This window comes from Chenopodium album, chromosome 19, assembly GCF_948465745.1.
Source record: "Chenopodium album chromosome 19, dcCheAlbu1.1, whole genome shotgun sequence".
Lineage (NCBI taxonomy): Eukaryota > Viridiplantae > Streptophyta > Magnoliopsida > Caryophyllales > Amaranthaceae > Chenopodium > Chenopodium album.
The window spans coordinates 10,971,269-10,988,744 of record NC_137852.1 but is presented as its reverse complement, the minus strand read 5'-3'; the positions used below and the strand labels follow the sequence as shown (position 1 = coordinate 10,988,744).

The 17,476-nt window shown below is 31.2% G+C and overlaps 1 protein-coding gene across 1 annotated transcript; it reads right to left on the bottom strand.

Annotated features, from left to right (window-relative positions):
• Window positions 1-334: 334 nt before the first annotated feature.
• Window positions 335-4,566, bottom strand: LOC145595983 (uncharacterized). Its single transcript, XM_081652410.1, has one exon. It carries the CDS (start codon window positions 4,132-4,134, stop codon window positions 3,364-3,366), a length of 771 nt encoding a protein of 256 aa, XP_081508536.1. The 5' UTR covers window positions 4,135-4,566; the 3' UTR covers window positions 335-3,363.
• Between the last annotated feature and the right edge of the window lie 12,910 nt (window positions 4,567-17,476).

Below are 17,476 nucleotides of genomic sequence, written 5' to 3'. Positions count from 1 at the left end.
GACAAAAGCATACAAATAAATTGATCCAGTTGAAACTTAATGTGTTTTACTTGTGCTAGATTTGTTAGTCCATCAGTGGGGAGCATTTTTATTATTTTGATGACAAGGTATTGAGTATTGTGACTGAAAATGATCACAGCGATGGTCAGGCAAAGTCTTTTCAATGATATTAGAACCTCAGTAGCTAAATTGTAACGGCCATTAAGATGAAAAAAAAAGAGTTATGGAATAAAGGTTCTGTTAGGACTGTGCTATGAATAAGTTGCAGTATAAGGGATTACTCAGTGAATTATACATTGGCAAGGAACTTAATTATTGCTCAGGTGCTTATTTTGTGTAGTTTATGACAATCAATCATATTCCTCGTAAATTTGAATTTGTTACAGGAAACTGAGGAAAGCCTCTGTCCTGAGCAGCTGTGCAAGTTATGCAGTAGTTTTTAAAAACATTGTCTCCTCACATATTTGTGCCTGTATCCTGGAGCATATCAGAGAAATCTTAATTCATACTATATGATGGGAACTGTTATATCTGTTCGAAGTGTTATTTGTTGGACTGCTTGGACGTTAGTATACACAACCTCACTCACATGTTTGATCTGTGTAGCTTCTTTCTAACAAAGTTTGATGTAATAGTTTTGTAATTTAGGCTTTAAAGAGTCATTTTGTGTTTCTTGATTTACCATCTTTATGCTAAAGACCACAATTGCAGAAACAGTTGATGAAACTCTTACAACAAATCCTTTCTGGTTTGACAATTGTTACACTTCATGTTGTTAAGGAATTTGTAGGAGTATGAACCCCTTGGGTGATAAATTTAGTAGTCTGTTCCTCCCTCCAGTTATATCTAAACACATTTTTGATGCAGATTTATGTGTGTGTGTGTGTGTGTGTGTGTGTGTGTGTATGACATTGATTTTAGAAATTATGCTTAGTTCATCAGCATGTCTATAGCACTGCGATGATGAGATTGTTTATGGAACAGAATGGAGTAGTCTTTTTGTATTTTTAGGTGAAGAAGAGAAAAACTATGTTGATAAACGCAGATGGGATTCTAACACAGGTCTCTAGCACAACTCCCTGGAGCCTGGATATAACAGATAAGCTAGCAGACATCACTTGGCCACTATGAAGACAAAAAAATTATGTTTTCAAGGAATATACGTATAATTCTACTGTTTGTTTTATTCTAAGTATCTTCCATTTCTTTGTATATACATTTTTATATCATTGGATGTTGCATGGTACACTCTTCAGGGACTTGTTACGGAAAGTCTGCACAACTCTACATGCTTATGCCTCTTCATGTCAACTAAAGACTTCACATGGACCACAGGTAAAATTACTTACCATGTGCTCTGTTGCTTAGTTTTGATTGGACAATAATGTTAATTATTCTGCACGAAAGCAGATGAATATATATATCATTTCATAGATCTGAAGTCAAACAGAAGCTTATAGCCTTACATATTTGTTTACATTTTTTCTATACTTTGACAGCACATGTGAATCAATAAAGAGAACATGCTATAGTTGCTCTGTTTACACTGGTTTATGGGAACTTGTAGAACGCATTATGCTATTATAGTATTGTCCTACTTGTTAGATCCGCATTGGATACGATATCTTCATGTTTGTATAGTTTTCTTCTATGCCTGATTTTTTGGTCCTGTTGTACGGTAGTTTTTGTGTTAAATAGGGAGATCCTAATAGCTGTTAACTAATTATAGTTTGGACAACTGTAACAGATGCTAGTGCTAGATCATATCTTCTTTAGAACCCTATGCAGGTGAAACTGTTAGCATATCTCTCTCTTTCAGAATATATTGCTGTACTTTGAATATATTATGTACGGTCTTCAATTTCCAAGAAGTTGCTGAATTCTGATGTTGTATTGTGTACCAGAGGTGAATCTATCTAATGACAATTCATGCTTGCTTCACAAAGCTATTGGATTGTAAGGAGTTGGGTAGCTTGATTTAATTCACACTCCTCCGAGATCTCGAGCCACATTTAACTGCTCCTAACACATGCTAAAAACAAATTGTACAAGGGTCAATATTTATGTGCAAAATTAGAACTGTAAGTAATGTTTAGATCATGTTTAAGCTTTTAGGATGGGGCTTTGTTATGCTCTATTCATTACATTCTCGAGCAGGACTTGGATAATTTGCAAGCCAGTTTGGCTTATTCCTTATCACTGACGAATTGACAAATAATTGGAGCTTTTCTCTAGAATATGGCATTTTGTGGAATCAACTTTGTTTACATATGTTAATGTGAAATTTGTCTTTTAATCAATTTATTTGCATATGATAATAGAAATAGAGTATGTGACTACAGTTTTTGGATGTAGTACCTCAGACTGTAGATGGAATTTTGATTCTGTTTCTTGTCTTAGTGGTTTCCTATGAACAGATAAAAATCCTCTGAGATATTGATGCCTACAATTTCATATACAAACATATCAGACTTTCACCTTAACTGGAGTATAAAGATGGGTGTCTTATTGTCCTTAGCATAGAAAGTCTTCCCTGTTAACGAGTTTAACATAGTATCTGAATATAAAATTGTGAACACTGAACAGGGTGGTCAGAGTGGCTTCAGATCAAATTTGTCCATCTTATGACTATTGTGAATAGGACCTTGTTCTGGTACGTTAGTGATGAATTATATTGTTGGAGTGTCATTATTTTGTGATTCTTGCTTCATGCTTCTGATAATATAGCATGATGGATGCCTCTATTCTGTGTGGGTTCACTGAGTTAGTTTTGCAGTCGATTGAGGTTGTGTTAGTGCATTGTGAAAGAGATTGCTTCTATATGATAATACATAGTTGCATACAGTTAAAAACTTATAAGTGCTGAGTTTACTTACATATATGTTATCTAACATGTTAGCAAATTAGCTTGAGTCGTTATTTTACATGGGAAAAAGTTTTTTTTTCATTGTTGTTGCTGTTGGTGTTGGGGAATCTATTTTAAAGATTTTTTAATTTATTATGTTCTACTTCTTTTGGTTTAATAACCCATTTCTTGTTACTTTGGTAGACTGCAATTGTTTATACAGGGGAGAAAATGTTTCCAAACATTTCATATTCAATTGCATTTCTGGAGCAATACAAGAATACAAAGGTAATATGGACTGGAGAATAACAAAAGTATAAGATATGGTGACTTCGGTTACAATAACTGATAACTCGTAAGTCATATTACAATGGTATTTAAACTCGTCAAATTACATGAGCTTTGGACATGATGCTATTAGTCAGCATGCTCTCTCTCACATTTTCTATATATCAACTTTCTTCCTGCTCCTAATGAGGTATAAAAAAAAAGGGAGAAAGGAATAAGATTGATACATATTATCTGCACATTGAGGTTGGGGGATGTTGAGATTGAGAGAGGTTCTGACTATCTAATGAACCACATACAATCCCATCGTTTCTGCTGAACTTAAGACCTTGTTTAGCCTGTGAGCTGTTTTTTTCTTCGACCGCCTTCAAGATGTTCTCGAAAACTTCCACTTCACAGGGAATCTTCAGAACACCTTCCTTCTGGTAACCAAACTCCTCCTCAGCTTCTTTCAGCAGGACACTAAATGCTTGGTGACTCAAGTACTTTGTCGGGATGACAAAGCGCTTCATCTCCTCACCGACTTGAACAGCCAAGAAACCTTTGGGGACAGCATTGTTGCTTGGCATCCCATTGTTGGCTGAGAGGTCGGTAAAAGAGAGAGTCCTCTTCAGAAAATTGATGCCTTTGATGCTGTTGCTCCTACTCAATGAACCCTTTTTAGTACTGCTGCTGCTGCTGCTGCTGCTGCTGTTGCTGCCGGAGTTGCTGATATTGGCCTTAGCATCATCAAGGGGAAGGAAGCCTTTGCTTGACATCCCATTGTTGGCTGCTAAGTCCGTGAAAGAAAGCGTCCTCCTCTTTATAAAGGTATTGCCTTTGCTATTGCTCCTATTTAAGGAACCCTTTTTAGCATTGTTGCTGCTGTTGTTGCTACTATCGCTGTCGTCGGTGTTGCCACCATTGACTTTAGCCTCATGTGCTTGTATCCTCCATTTCTTAAGCTTCTGCTTGAGCCTCACAATGTCACTTATTCTGTTGGATGGTTTGGATGAGTCCATTTTAGGTTTTTTAAATGTAGAAGAAGACAAGCTATCTCTCTGAATAATGCTTACTATTTATGGTGTTTATGAAAGTTGCTAATCCAAAGTTCAGAAATAGGCTATTTATAGAAGATACTGTCACTGAAAAATTAATTCTTCTGACAGTAATTTAATGCTAATTATTGTACTATTTGTTCTTGGTTGAAGATAAAGGACAGTTTAGATCAGCAATTCTTTATATCAAGAAGCTGGCCTTTATTGGTTTTCGTAATCTTGATGTTAATCACAAGTCTTAAGTTCACTCTCAAAGCCCCATTTTTTACTCTTCATCCCCCCTCACATTCTCTTCCTAATTTCAAGCTTACAAAGTCACATGGGTAGACTGTTTGTATCATTGATGAAAATGGAGTGATTCTAGGAGTTAATCAAGTCCCTCTTGCTGGGCATGATGGCCCGAGACTAGGCCCGAACAACGGTAAAGAGAACCTAACTTTGTCTTGAGTTTAGAATGTCTCCCATATTCCGTATCAACCTTTATCCGATCTTTATGTCATTTTAACTAGTGAGTGATTTAAGAGATACCTTGTGTTGTTGATGTCTTACATTTGGTGAGTAAATGATAATTGTTGTGAAACTATGATTCATTCATTATAGATACAATTTCAAATTCATGTGAATATGGTCGACAACACAAGGGCGCCTTAAAATTAATGCCCACGTATTATTCGAATCATAGGAGCTAACGTTTGTTGATAGGCATGTAAAGAAGATATTAATGCCTTATCAATGATTGATATACAATGAGTCAATAAGCATGATGACTTATTGTTATTGAGGTGATTTTTATGAGATTTTTGGGTGATGTGTCATAGTTTTACACCAACATACACATTTATTATATGATCTTCATCTACCAATAAAATTGATGAAAAGAAAATTTCATTTTCTGTAAATGATTTCTTGCTAATAATTGAGATTTGACTTTTATGATATGAATAATTGGAAGGTTTTTTAGGTGGCTTGAGTCATAGAAACGGTTGTTACATTTTGGTGTAGATCATTATTGGTTAGTTGGTTGCACTATGAGGGAAAATGAGGATAATGAACAATTATTTCCTACCTACTGAAGAAGTTTTATAAAAATTCATACTTCCAACTTCCTATGTTATTTTTAATGTTCTTACTTCTCATTCTTTGTTATTGATCTTTATACTTTGGTTTTATATATTTTATGAAAGTAAAATTATCTTTACCACTCCCTCTTATACATGCATCGCACTGTACACCACTATGTCTTGAGAGGTTGTTATATACACCCGGATGTACCGTACATCCATGAGTATTTGTTCTCATTTAGATGTATGTTTTTCATTTTATCATCAAATGAAGAGCAAAAACTAACCTCAAAAACTAACCTTAGGTTAGTTTGGTGTACGGTATATCCGGGTATATATAACAAATTCTACTATGTCTTTCAACAACCTTTGTACACCAAAAAAAAACTTTTTCTTTTTACGTAGTTAATTCAAACAATAAAGAACGAACATATTTTTTTTTACATATAATCTCTTTTTTAGTGGATTTCATTGTACAATTTACCTCACATAATATGGAGTACAAATCAACATTTTTATTTTCTAAAAGAGCATTGATTTAAAATAATTGAAAAAAAAAAAAAAAAAAGAGTTTATTGAGTTGCTTAATCATTATGAATCCTAGAGATTAACCGACTAAACTGTCAATCTCCATGTGAACTGAGGTACTATCCCATTGTACGTTCAAGTTTGACTCAAAAATTTTATTGCCACTTGGCTTTGATAAACTAACTTTTCTTTTTTATTTTTAATCTTTGGGTATCTCGATCATAGATAAATATTGTACGGACTAAAAAGTTTAGAACATGGTTTCAAATTTCAAGCAACCAATTATATTTACATGATGAAATTATATCATTGTTTGTTTCTCTAAAAAAGTAATCAACCAATCGAGCAGCTGCATAATTGTGCCAGAGGTTTTGTTTGACTAATTCATGGAATTAATACCATTTTCATTTTAATGCAAGTATAATATAATATTGTATTTGTAATAATTACTTCCCATATGATTTAACACATGCATCTATGTCTAAAAAAGAATCAACTTAATGAGAGGTAATGTGCAATGTGCAATGTGCTAATATTAATACCAACTAGTGCTTAGTTCAACCGGTTAGGGAGCTATTTTAGCTTAATTAAGGTCCCGGATTCGATACTTGGGAAAGCAACATCACTTGTTGGGAGAGGTTTCTCCTTTCTCCCAATAGGGGCTTGACCCAACTCAAATCTGAATCAATCGAAGTATAGTAGGCACCGAATTCAGGCCCGTTGCAATGATTTTAGGGGCCCTGTTCTAAAATGAAAAGATGACGACCCCTTAATAATTTGAAAACATACAAAATTTTAATTTGTTATTATTTATGCCATACACAATTAGATAACCCTTATATATTGGGAAGATATTTAGCAGCTTGAAAAGAATAATTATGAAAAATAAAAATTAATTGCTAAATGCTTTGCCGTTGTTACTGAATACGAATCGTTTGAAACTAACTTTTTACATCAAAAATTCTGGAATTGAGAAATATACATTACAATTTCATGGAATTGAATTGATGAAATTGTGAAAATACTAATTTGAATTGATAGAAGAATATGAAAAGTGTCAGAAATAAATATGGGAGCTTGGATTAATAGAGGAAATATGTTGTGCATTACAAATAAGGAGTCTCTTGAGAGTTGTAGCATTAAAAAAAAAAAAAAAATTAAACAAGAATTGAAAAAAAAAACTAAAATATAGGCCCTCTCATAATCGGGGTGCTGTGCTATAGAGCACTTTGCACTCCCTATTCTTCGCCCATGACTAGATTACCGGGTATGTTTGCATAAACAACGTTTTATAAAAAAACTTTTCAAATTGACCATCTTAATGAGATACGAGAAAGAGCTTTCGTAAATATGTTAAGTTCACGATTTTTTCTCATTTTTTTTGAATTTAAACTTACAAGAGAACTCTTTTGCTTTATATCCTAATTCAATGTAATACAAGTTCCCAACTTTGATATAACTATATAAGAATTAATCAAACATTTTTGTGTTAGAATGTAGGATGATGAGCAAAAGCACAAGAACCAATAAAAGCAATGCAAAGTACCAAACCTTAATTTGATATTTGTATCCAAGGGATCACCACTGCACACACATACAGTTGCTTAGTTGTATGATGAGAGGGTTATTTTAAATGCAACATGTAAATTTACTTAGTTAATAAGGGAATCTCTGATCAAAGTCTTTAGTCAAACAATGGATGCTTGCTTTCAAGGTTTCATTTTTGTATTATAAACCTCTCTTTCAAGTGTGTGATTGCTTCTTCTAGTGCTTTATTTTGTATGCTTTCTTGTTAAAGTACCTTTTTTTTTAAAAAAAAAAAAAATCAAAATATTTTATTTTTTGTATCATTGTATACTAACTTGACTATTATTTAAAACTACTATATGTATGGCTTTTAGGTTAAAAAAAGTACGTGCATAGTAGTAATATATACAAACAAGTGTTGTATATAATAAATTTCTATGAACTACTTCATGTTTTGTAATAATTAAAATTTATGATTAAAGATATGTGTTATGGTGTATGCATAAAAGTCAAACTATTACAAGCAAAAGTATTCTAGATGTTGATTTGAGCGATGCACAATATTTTAAGATGCACTTGCATAACAATACTACTACGTTGTCTACGTATATTACTATAGTATCAAACTAACAACTTTAGCAACAAAAAAAAAAAAATAATAATAATAAATAAATAAATAGATAGATAAATAAAAAATTAAAATAATAAAAAAAAATTAAAAAAAAAAACGCTAAATCAACAGTGAAATCTCAGGGAAAATAAAAGTTTGTTAGAATAACATTATTACCAATCGACACAATTTATTCTAGCTTAATATTCCACTGTCTTTCATTTATTACCTTATTGGATTTTTTTAGCTATGTTGCATTTGTTAAATACATGTTTTGTTGGTTGCAATGTTAAAATGCTTTTTTTTTTTCTCTCTTCTCCTCTCATTTCCTTTTGTTATTCAATTCATATTTTATATAATAAATTTAAAGAACTAATTATAAATCCACATGGACAACTTACAATGTTTTTGAATAGTAACTTAAGCACTAAAAGTAAGTAGTTCATTACTTGGTTAAACGACTATTGTGCTCAATTGTGTGTGAGGTTTTCAACTCAAATTGATGAAATAATATGCAACTAATTATAATCTCAAACTAGAAAAATAACATATATTCCCTCAAAAACATAATTCAACTTCCACCAAATTTAAATATAACTGTAATATCATAATATCAAACAATATGCAACGGCCCAAAATTCGCTCTCTATCAAATTCAAGCCACAAAAAGTGCATCCTGTTTGATATCAGCCCACTGACGATTCATGTGTGTCCATAATGTCTTCGGCCCATATCCTACATGAACTTAATCTATCCTATCTAGGCCTACTAATTGTTTTACTTTTGCTTCTTTTTATAAGGTATTAAGGTGTAGGGCTATATACTGGTCCAAAATCGGATGAGACCTGGACCGGACCTGGATTAAAGAATTTTGAGGACCAGAGATCGGACCTGAATCAACAGATCTGGTTTTGGGTCAGACCTGATGCAACAGGTTCGGTCCGGGTTTGGACCTGAACGGACCTGTATTTGGATAATAGTTTATCCCTAGACCCTGGACTAGGCAAATCTACCTATACCCCTCATGGCCTCATCCCCACTCTTCCGCATCCCGCACCAAAGTGACCCACAAACTGTTACCTACCCAACTCCCCAACCCACACAAAATACTCCCATTTTCTTTCTTTTTCTTTCCTTCCAAACTAAACACATTGTAAGATATAAACTCTTCAATTTCAATTAATTTTTTTTGAATGAATTCTTCAAACTCTTGAAGATGTAATAATATATATATAAACTCTTGAAGATGTATATATATATATATATATATATATATATATATATATATATATATATATATATATATATATATATATATATATATATATATATATATATATATATATATATATATATATATATATATATATATATATATATATATATATATATATATATATATATATATATATATATATATATATATATATATATATATATATCATTGTTTACTACTTTGTGATAGAATTATGTGATTGAATTTGTTGTTTCTTTTTTTTTTCTTGTGATATAGTTATCTGATCTAGTTTTTAATGTTTTATTTTTGTTGTTTCGTGATTAATGCTTCCAATAAATCATATGTGCTCACCTTGAAAAAGCGTTATGTAATTTATATTCATTAGTGATGATATAATTTCCAGATTAACTAAAATGATTAGAAACCACTATTCTATATGAATATTATGAGTATATTTTCATAATTTCTCAATTCAAAATATTAATTGTATAAATTCGATGCTTATTTTGAGATAATTCAATGGTCATTTTGAGATAAGTTGATGTTCATTTTGAGATACGTTAATGTTCTTTTTGAGATAATTTGATGTTAACTTATTTTTTTTCATGACCATGTCTAAACTAAGATATGTTCATTTATATATGAATAGATAATTTGATGTTAACCTATTATTTTTTCATGCCCGTCAAAAAAAAAAAATTATTAATTTTTCATGACCATGTCCAGACTAAAATATATATATTCATTTATATATTAATAGATGTTCATTTATATATTAATATATGTTCATCTCTATCCATATAAAATTATTTTGATCGTGTCCATCGTCTCACTCATGTTCATTTTCATATTCAATTGGTTCATTTCAACACTGATTCTTGTTCAAACCTAATAATTTATATATCTTGATTCTTGTGTATCAGGTAAATAAAATAAAAAAGGAATACGACAAAAAGAAGGAAACCAAGAAGGCATGTAAGCAACATGAACCAATAAGAAGAGCTTGAAGTTTTTTAATTTGAATTGAGAAATTTTTTGTGTTTTTCACATGCGTGGAATTGTATTGTATATTTTAATATCCAATATTTTATTTTTTGTTGTATACAATTTTACTTTGATTGGTTTAAAAAAAAATACTTTGATTTTGTTAATAAGGAAATAACATTTTTTTTTGTTTGCTTGAATAATACTATAAATCATATCATTCAGAAGTAGACATCTAGCTAGTATATATAAAATGTTCACATTAGGAAAGCAACATGTTCATAAACAAAAAACTAAATGATCATAATAACTTGATTCGGTGATTGAGCATTAATAGTGGTCAATGTTGATGAATCTATATGGACTATATTATAATAGTAGATATTATTGTAAAATTATATTTAACAAAAATATTAAAGGTTTTTGGTGCATAGAATGTGTATGTTCATTAATCTCACACATAATCAGTCTTTTACTATCTCTTTTACTACTATATATTCAATATCATATCATTAAATGTTCATAACCATATCATTAGATGATCAACAATAACATAAAGGAAGCATACCTCTATCACAAGAATTTGTTCACTCACTTCGAAATTCATCAAAATAAAGGCGAAATTTTAAAAGAGTAAGTTATTTTGTTCAAGTTTGGAACGAAGAAGAGTATAAACCATAGGTTTCACTAATTTTTTGTTGCGATTGTATTTCAAGAATATAATTGAAAAATCAACCATGGAAAATATATCAAGGTAAGTATAATAATATAGTTCTAGTAAAAAACAATTAAATAAAACCAATACATTCTTTATTTATTTATTTATATATATATAAGTTCTTTTATATATAAATGTTTACTCATATATTAGTACATAGTCATTCACCTAATAACATTCATTCTTTATCATAGTTTGGAGTGGGAAATAATTTGATAAATGTTTATTTTTATTTTTCTAGATTTTCAATTACATAATAGTATATGGTCATTCACAATTTCACATATATACTAGCATACAATTATTAAAATTTTGATAAATGTATGTTCATGTTTTTGTCATCCTCTTCAAATATTCCATGTTCATTTCAATATATGTCTTTTCTCAAGCGGACATATGGTCAAGCACATATTCATAGCTTCAAGATCGTGTTTATTTACATATATATTTTATGCATATGCTCATCAATTATGATCTTTCATGGTCATTTTCAAACTAATATATGTTCATGTACATATCAATAGATGTTCATATCCATGTTGAATTACGTAAATATATTTATTTTTGTATTAATAGTTGTTCATTTTCATATTAATAGATGATCATTTTCACGCTGATATATGTTCATTTATATATAAATTAATATATGTTCATTTATATTCTAATAGATGTTAATTTTCATATCGACCATGTTTTATATTCATCCATGTTTATATTCATATGGTTCATTTTCAACATTTATTTTTGCTCAAATCCAATACAATATGTTTTTATTAGTTATGAGATAATTGTGCATAAAGCGAGTTAGACCACACAATAGCAAGGAAAAAAGGTAGATGGCAAAAAGAAGGAAACCAAGAAGGCATGGAGTCGCCATGCAACATGAACCAATATCACCAGCTTAAATTCTTCGATTTGGATCAAGAAGTTTATTGTGTTTAAAATATGTGGAATTCTATTGTTCTTTAATTTAATATCCAATTGTTCAACTTTTTGGTGGTATACAATTTCATTTGATTTTATTTAGAAGGAAATGAATTTTTTTCCCCTCTTGAGTACTATTATAAATAGTCATCTAGAAACACGATCACAAAATTATAATAATTTGAATATTTCATGTCGTACTAGCATAACTAAACATTTAATAATTATTCTATAGAATTGAACATTTAATAAAAGTGAACATTTATAATGATGAAAATGAACATTTTGTAGGTAATTCGGAACTGAAAAAACAACCAAGATGACGTCATTAGTAAGGAGTGGGGGTGCAGGCAGCTCTGCCTACCCCTGAGTGTAGGCAAAGATTTGTAGTATTTGGACATGTTTAGGGACCTGTTATGATGATTTTAGACTAGTTGCATAATTTGGACTTGTTTTGATTTTTGAAAAATAAGCTTATTTTTTTTTTAAAAAAAGAAACAATTTTACCGGGTTTTAGGTCCAGACCTAAAAACCCCGGTTTTAGACCTGATCCGGACCGGGACCTGAATCCTTGAATTTTAAGGACCGGGACCGGATCTAAATCTACAGGTCCGGGTTAGGTACGATCCCAACAAGTTCAGTTCTGGTCGGTTTTTAGGTCCGGTCCCGTTTATGTACACCCCTGATAAGGTGTGTTTCTTTATTCTAAAAGACGTGTTTGTTTCATCTTATTTTAACTAAATTTATGTTGTTTTTAAAAAAGTAACTTCTAATAAAATAAGTTTAAACAAAATAATTCTAGACAAAAAAAAAGTTAAGATAAGTAAAATTTAAATAAAATAATTAATTTCATGTAAAATACAGTTTTAGATGAAATTAGATAAATCAAACAAAATCCAAAGGCCATATATTAATAATAAAATAAATATAAATAGTGTCTAAATAGATTAATTAGTGCATTAGTATTAGCCATAGTATTAAACTAATATTTTAATGTATTTATTGACAGTGTGTTTGGATAAAGAGAGAGGATGGGAGAGGGGGAAAGCGGGTGGGAAGGGATGGAAGGAAAGAACGATGAGTATTTATTCTAAATCTCTGTATTGTAGGAAAGATGAATTTCCTTCGTTGTAATTCCTCCATTTCTTTTCACACCAATTCCCTTCCTCCCTCATTTCTAACACAAATAAAAGATAATCCATACCTTTATTTCCCTTTCTTTCCTTTCCCTCTATTTCCTCCCATCCACACACACTAGACATGAATTTATATAGTATAAATTACAAAAGATAGTCAAAGAAGAGTGTGAAAATAATTTAAAATCTCAAAACATTCTAGCTAAAAATGAACAAAAGATATAGTAATTAATGGTCTTACTCGTATTTTACAATTTATTACTGTGTATAATGTATAACGGGTTACTTGATCGAGCTAATTATAACATATTTTATTCAATATATGATGTGTGACATCCACTACTTCACTAACTTGTGACTTGTGGAGATGTCTCATTTAAAACTCTTGTTCATCAATTGTGAGTGTCATTAAGAATTTAAGCACTATGTTAAAAGTATACCTTTGATGGGCTTAGGTGGCTCCCTAAAATAGTAAGCACCTGAACATTTCAAGTGTTCAATGTCATACTTATTAATTAGGTCACTTGAAACAACAATATAAATTGGTCACATGTGTTGTCCACCAATCAAAATGGACCAATGCACCCAAATACCAATTAAAGTTGGACCAAATAAATATATATGGCCATTACTGTTTCCCATGTTTTTTTTGGCTTATCTACACTATAAATTTATTAACGATGAGCCAATTTGTTTTAAGCTTAAAACAACCCTTGACTCTTGTTTGCTGGCTAAATTTTCTTTAGAACGGACTACTACTAAAAAACATCTAGGTATTTGTTTTTTTTTTTTTTTGAAAACATCTAGGTATTTGTTAGGTGGTGATATGGCGGCACGGTGGCACCGTGTGTGGCGGGTTCAAAAATTATATTTAGTGAGTGCAAATTAGCTAGAAATTATAAAATTATATTGGAGTCAAATATTTAATTTTATAAAAAAAAAAAAAAAAACTCCCACAATCTTAAATATAATAATGAAAAACACCAATATTTCTATAATCAAGTCAGATTAATTGACCCCACATAAGTCAATGTGCCTCCACTCTAGTCTCTAGCATAGTATCATAAATAATAATATCCATGTAAACGTATTAAAACTTATATATACCGAGTGAAAAATATCATATTATACAAAAAAATATCGAAGAGATCTTAACAAGCAAACAGATGTAATAAGTGTAGACAAGCTGAGATATATTATATTAAAGTTAGCAAATTATAATAAACTATCAGTTCCCATGATTAATGTTCGCGCTTTCTTCGCCATTGCAACTGCGGATAAATTGAGTTTTGCACTAAATAGATATACATAATATCTATCTATCTACATAATGGATGAATTTGTTGTCTCTCATTCTCTATCCTCATCACATAAAAATTATAATTTTTTCCAACTCATCTCTCGGCCCATATAATAATTTTTAGAAAACAAATGAGCAAATGTTTATTATCAATATATCCAACTAAAGAAATTGCAACAAATTTTGAAAGAATACATTCCAAAATTAGTTGTTTCCTAAAATTACAACTCCCCCAAAACTAAAGGAGTAATGCTTATAATAGTATGAGACTTAAAAACTCGAAATGTCATAGTAGCTTCTATCTTGTCAACTAACTTAACCCTCAAAAAACAATGGAGTATTTTAATTTAAATAAAATCAAGCATCATATTGCATGGTCTAGCTTAATACACATAAATTATTCAATTAGATATATATATTAAATTAAAAACAATGATATAGAGTACTTCGTATATGTTAGAGTATTGGTAAGGCAATCTAGAGATGAGTTATAAGTGTACTCCACTAAAGAAGAGACAGCTATCCCCATTAACGCAACCTCCTTAAATTTGGAACACTAACCACCCACATACAGGTGCTTTGCCTTGTCATTTTCTTATTTCCTCATTCCTTTCCTTTTGATTTGACTTTCCTTTACTTTCCTTTTTTTTTTTTTTTTTTTTTTAAATGATTCTAATCTCCTAATTTTTAAGGGGGTAATAACACTAACAACTCCAATTATATATCATGCCGGAGTAGATAAATTTTTACTATCTGGAATAATAAGAGTCACAAGAGACAAATAATATATACGGAATATAGGATTTGATTCTAAATTTTGAGTTTATTCCTAAGTTAGCTGACATCCATTGCATAATATAGCATCACATGTCCTCATGTATTCTATTAGTACGAGTATTAAGTTTATTAATCGTATCCATTACAACTTAATTTTCCTTCGATCCGGCCTTTTAGTAATGATTAGATTAAAATACCAAAATAGAGTGGTACACATAGTAAAGTATCATTACAATCATCCATGATATAGATGTTGGTGAACTGGTGATGATGAAGTTAAGATGACATAGCATTAAAATCATGCAAAACATACCGAAAGTAGAATTGCAGAATTTTTGCATGCAACTATAAGTAGTTGCCCTAGTTGGTGTTAGAACCCTTCTAGCTTCCATAATCTGAAAGCTTGCGTCGATACGTGCCCTAAATAATGTATTGTATATATCATTTTTCAAAATTTATGCCTATCATATACTCTTTTATTTCTACCACCTACCAAATGACTGTTACGACTACTGGACTACGTGCAGCATTTTCCAACATAAATTTTTATTCATCACATGTTTTCCTTAATAGGTCTCAAATGTTGTTATTTTGTTAAAATGGCTATTTGATAAGTTTGAGCACACTTTCAATTCAATACTCAAGTGGTAGCTTCACACATTTTCTTTTTATATATGGATGATAATATAATCCATTATTATTACAAATTAATTACATAAATTGATTATACAAAAAACTGTTATTCCACCTCATAACCCATTTACGCAGCGATGAGTATCCAACTAAAATTATTACTACAGCTAGTGGTGGACTTTGGTGAAGATAATAATAACTACTTAACCGACTAGCACATTATAACTGGCTTTCAAATTAATCTATTTTGGACTATTTATAGTTAAATTACCAGGCCACTTGCAAACTTTGAATTGATTTATAACATAAAACAATATTGATGCGTGCTTCATAGTTTGTAAGTTATAACCATAATGTATGTCAACCTACGACTAAAGATGATTGTGAGCCGAGCTCATGTCGACTCTACATGCCTTGAGGGAGGGCAGGGTTTATCCACGACCCAACCCAATCTATACTTAGTATTAAAAAAACTATAACCAAGAAACTAAGAAAGACATATGTCCCCATCCATTTTATTTTATTTCTCTAATCATAGTGCCACATGTGCACATATCCTCTTACACTATAAATTTTTTATTACACTATTTTTTTTTAATTCTTTCATTAAACTTAAAATTCATCTTTCATACACACTTCATCTCTTCATCTTCATCTCTCCCCTTTAATTCAACCTTTTCCTATTCTCTCTTTAATTTTAGGGCCTGTTCACATTTACTTAATTTCAGTTCAGTTCAGTTCAGTTCAGCTCCAATCAGCTCAGTTCAGTTCAGCTCCAATCAGTTCAGTTCAGTTCAGCTCTTAATTTCCCTCTCTCACAAAATATTCATTTCAGCTCAATTCAGTTCAGTTCAGTTCAGTTCCAATCAGTTCAGTTCAGTTCAGTTCAGTTCCAATCAGTTCAGTTCAGTTCAGTTCAGCTCCAATCAGGTCAGTTCAGTTTAGCTCTAATCAGTTCAGTTCAGTTCAGTAAATATTAATTTCAGCTCAATTCAGTTCAGTTCAGTTCAGCTCCAATTAGTTCAGTTCAGTTCAGTTTAGTTCAGCTCAGTTCAGTAAATGTGAACAGGCCCTTAGTCCTTCCACCTTCTATTTAAGCCTCTTTTTCGATTAAAGTTCCAAAATTGTAATTTCTTTAATCATGTTTCCGATTACATATTGTACCCTATATTGACTAACTGATATTTCCTCACTTATCTCTCAATACAATTTTATATGAATAACCCGTGCATTGCACGGGCCAGAAGGCTAGTTCGTTGTTACATGAAATGAGATGCCAAATTGTTGTAATAGGAGAGCTAGCACCCCATGCACGGCCAAATCCAACATGCTACCTTGTTATGCTACATTTGTGTGCCTAAGTAAAATGCTATTCTATATTCTTTACTACACTATAAAGGCTATATATAATTCAATATAGCTATAGCCATGATACTCGTAGCATCTAACTAAACTAAAAGGTATGCCTAATTGCCTATCACTTCCGTGGGACTTGGGACTAAATTATTGCGATCCATAATGTGCAAGCTAAGGTATCCCTAAATCTGTGTAACACTAGTAGAAAAATACAAAAAAAACACCGCTCTATGGCCACCGGTTTTTGAAAACCGGTGGCTTAAAAAATGGGCGGGTTAGGCTAATTCACATTGCCACCGGTTCAAACCGAACCGGTGGCCTTTACCATTTATGCCACCGGTTTGAACCCGTGGCAATTAGCAATTAAAAAAAAAAAAAAACGCCCCCTTAAATACCCCAAACCCTACCTCATTTCCCTCTCAGCCGTCCCTCTCCTCTTTCTCTCTCCTGCTCTCCCCTCTCTTCTTTCTCTTTCTCTTTCATTTCTCATCTGATCTCCTCCGATCTTCCTTCTC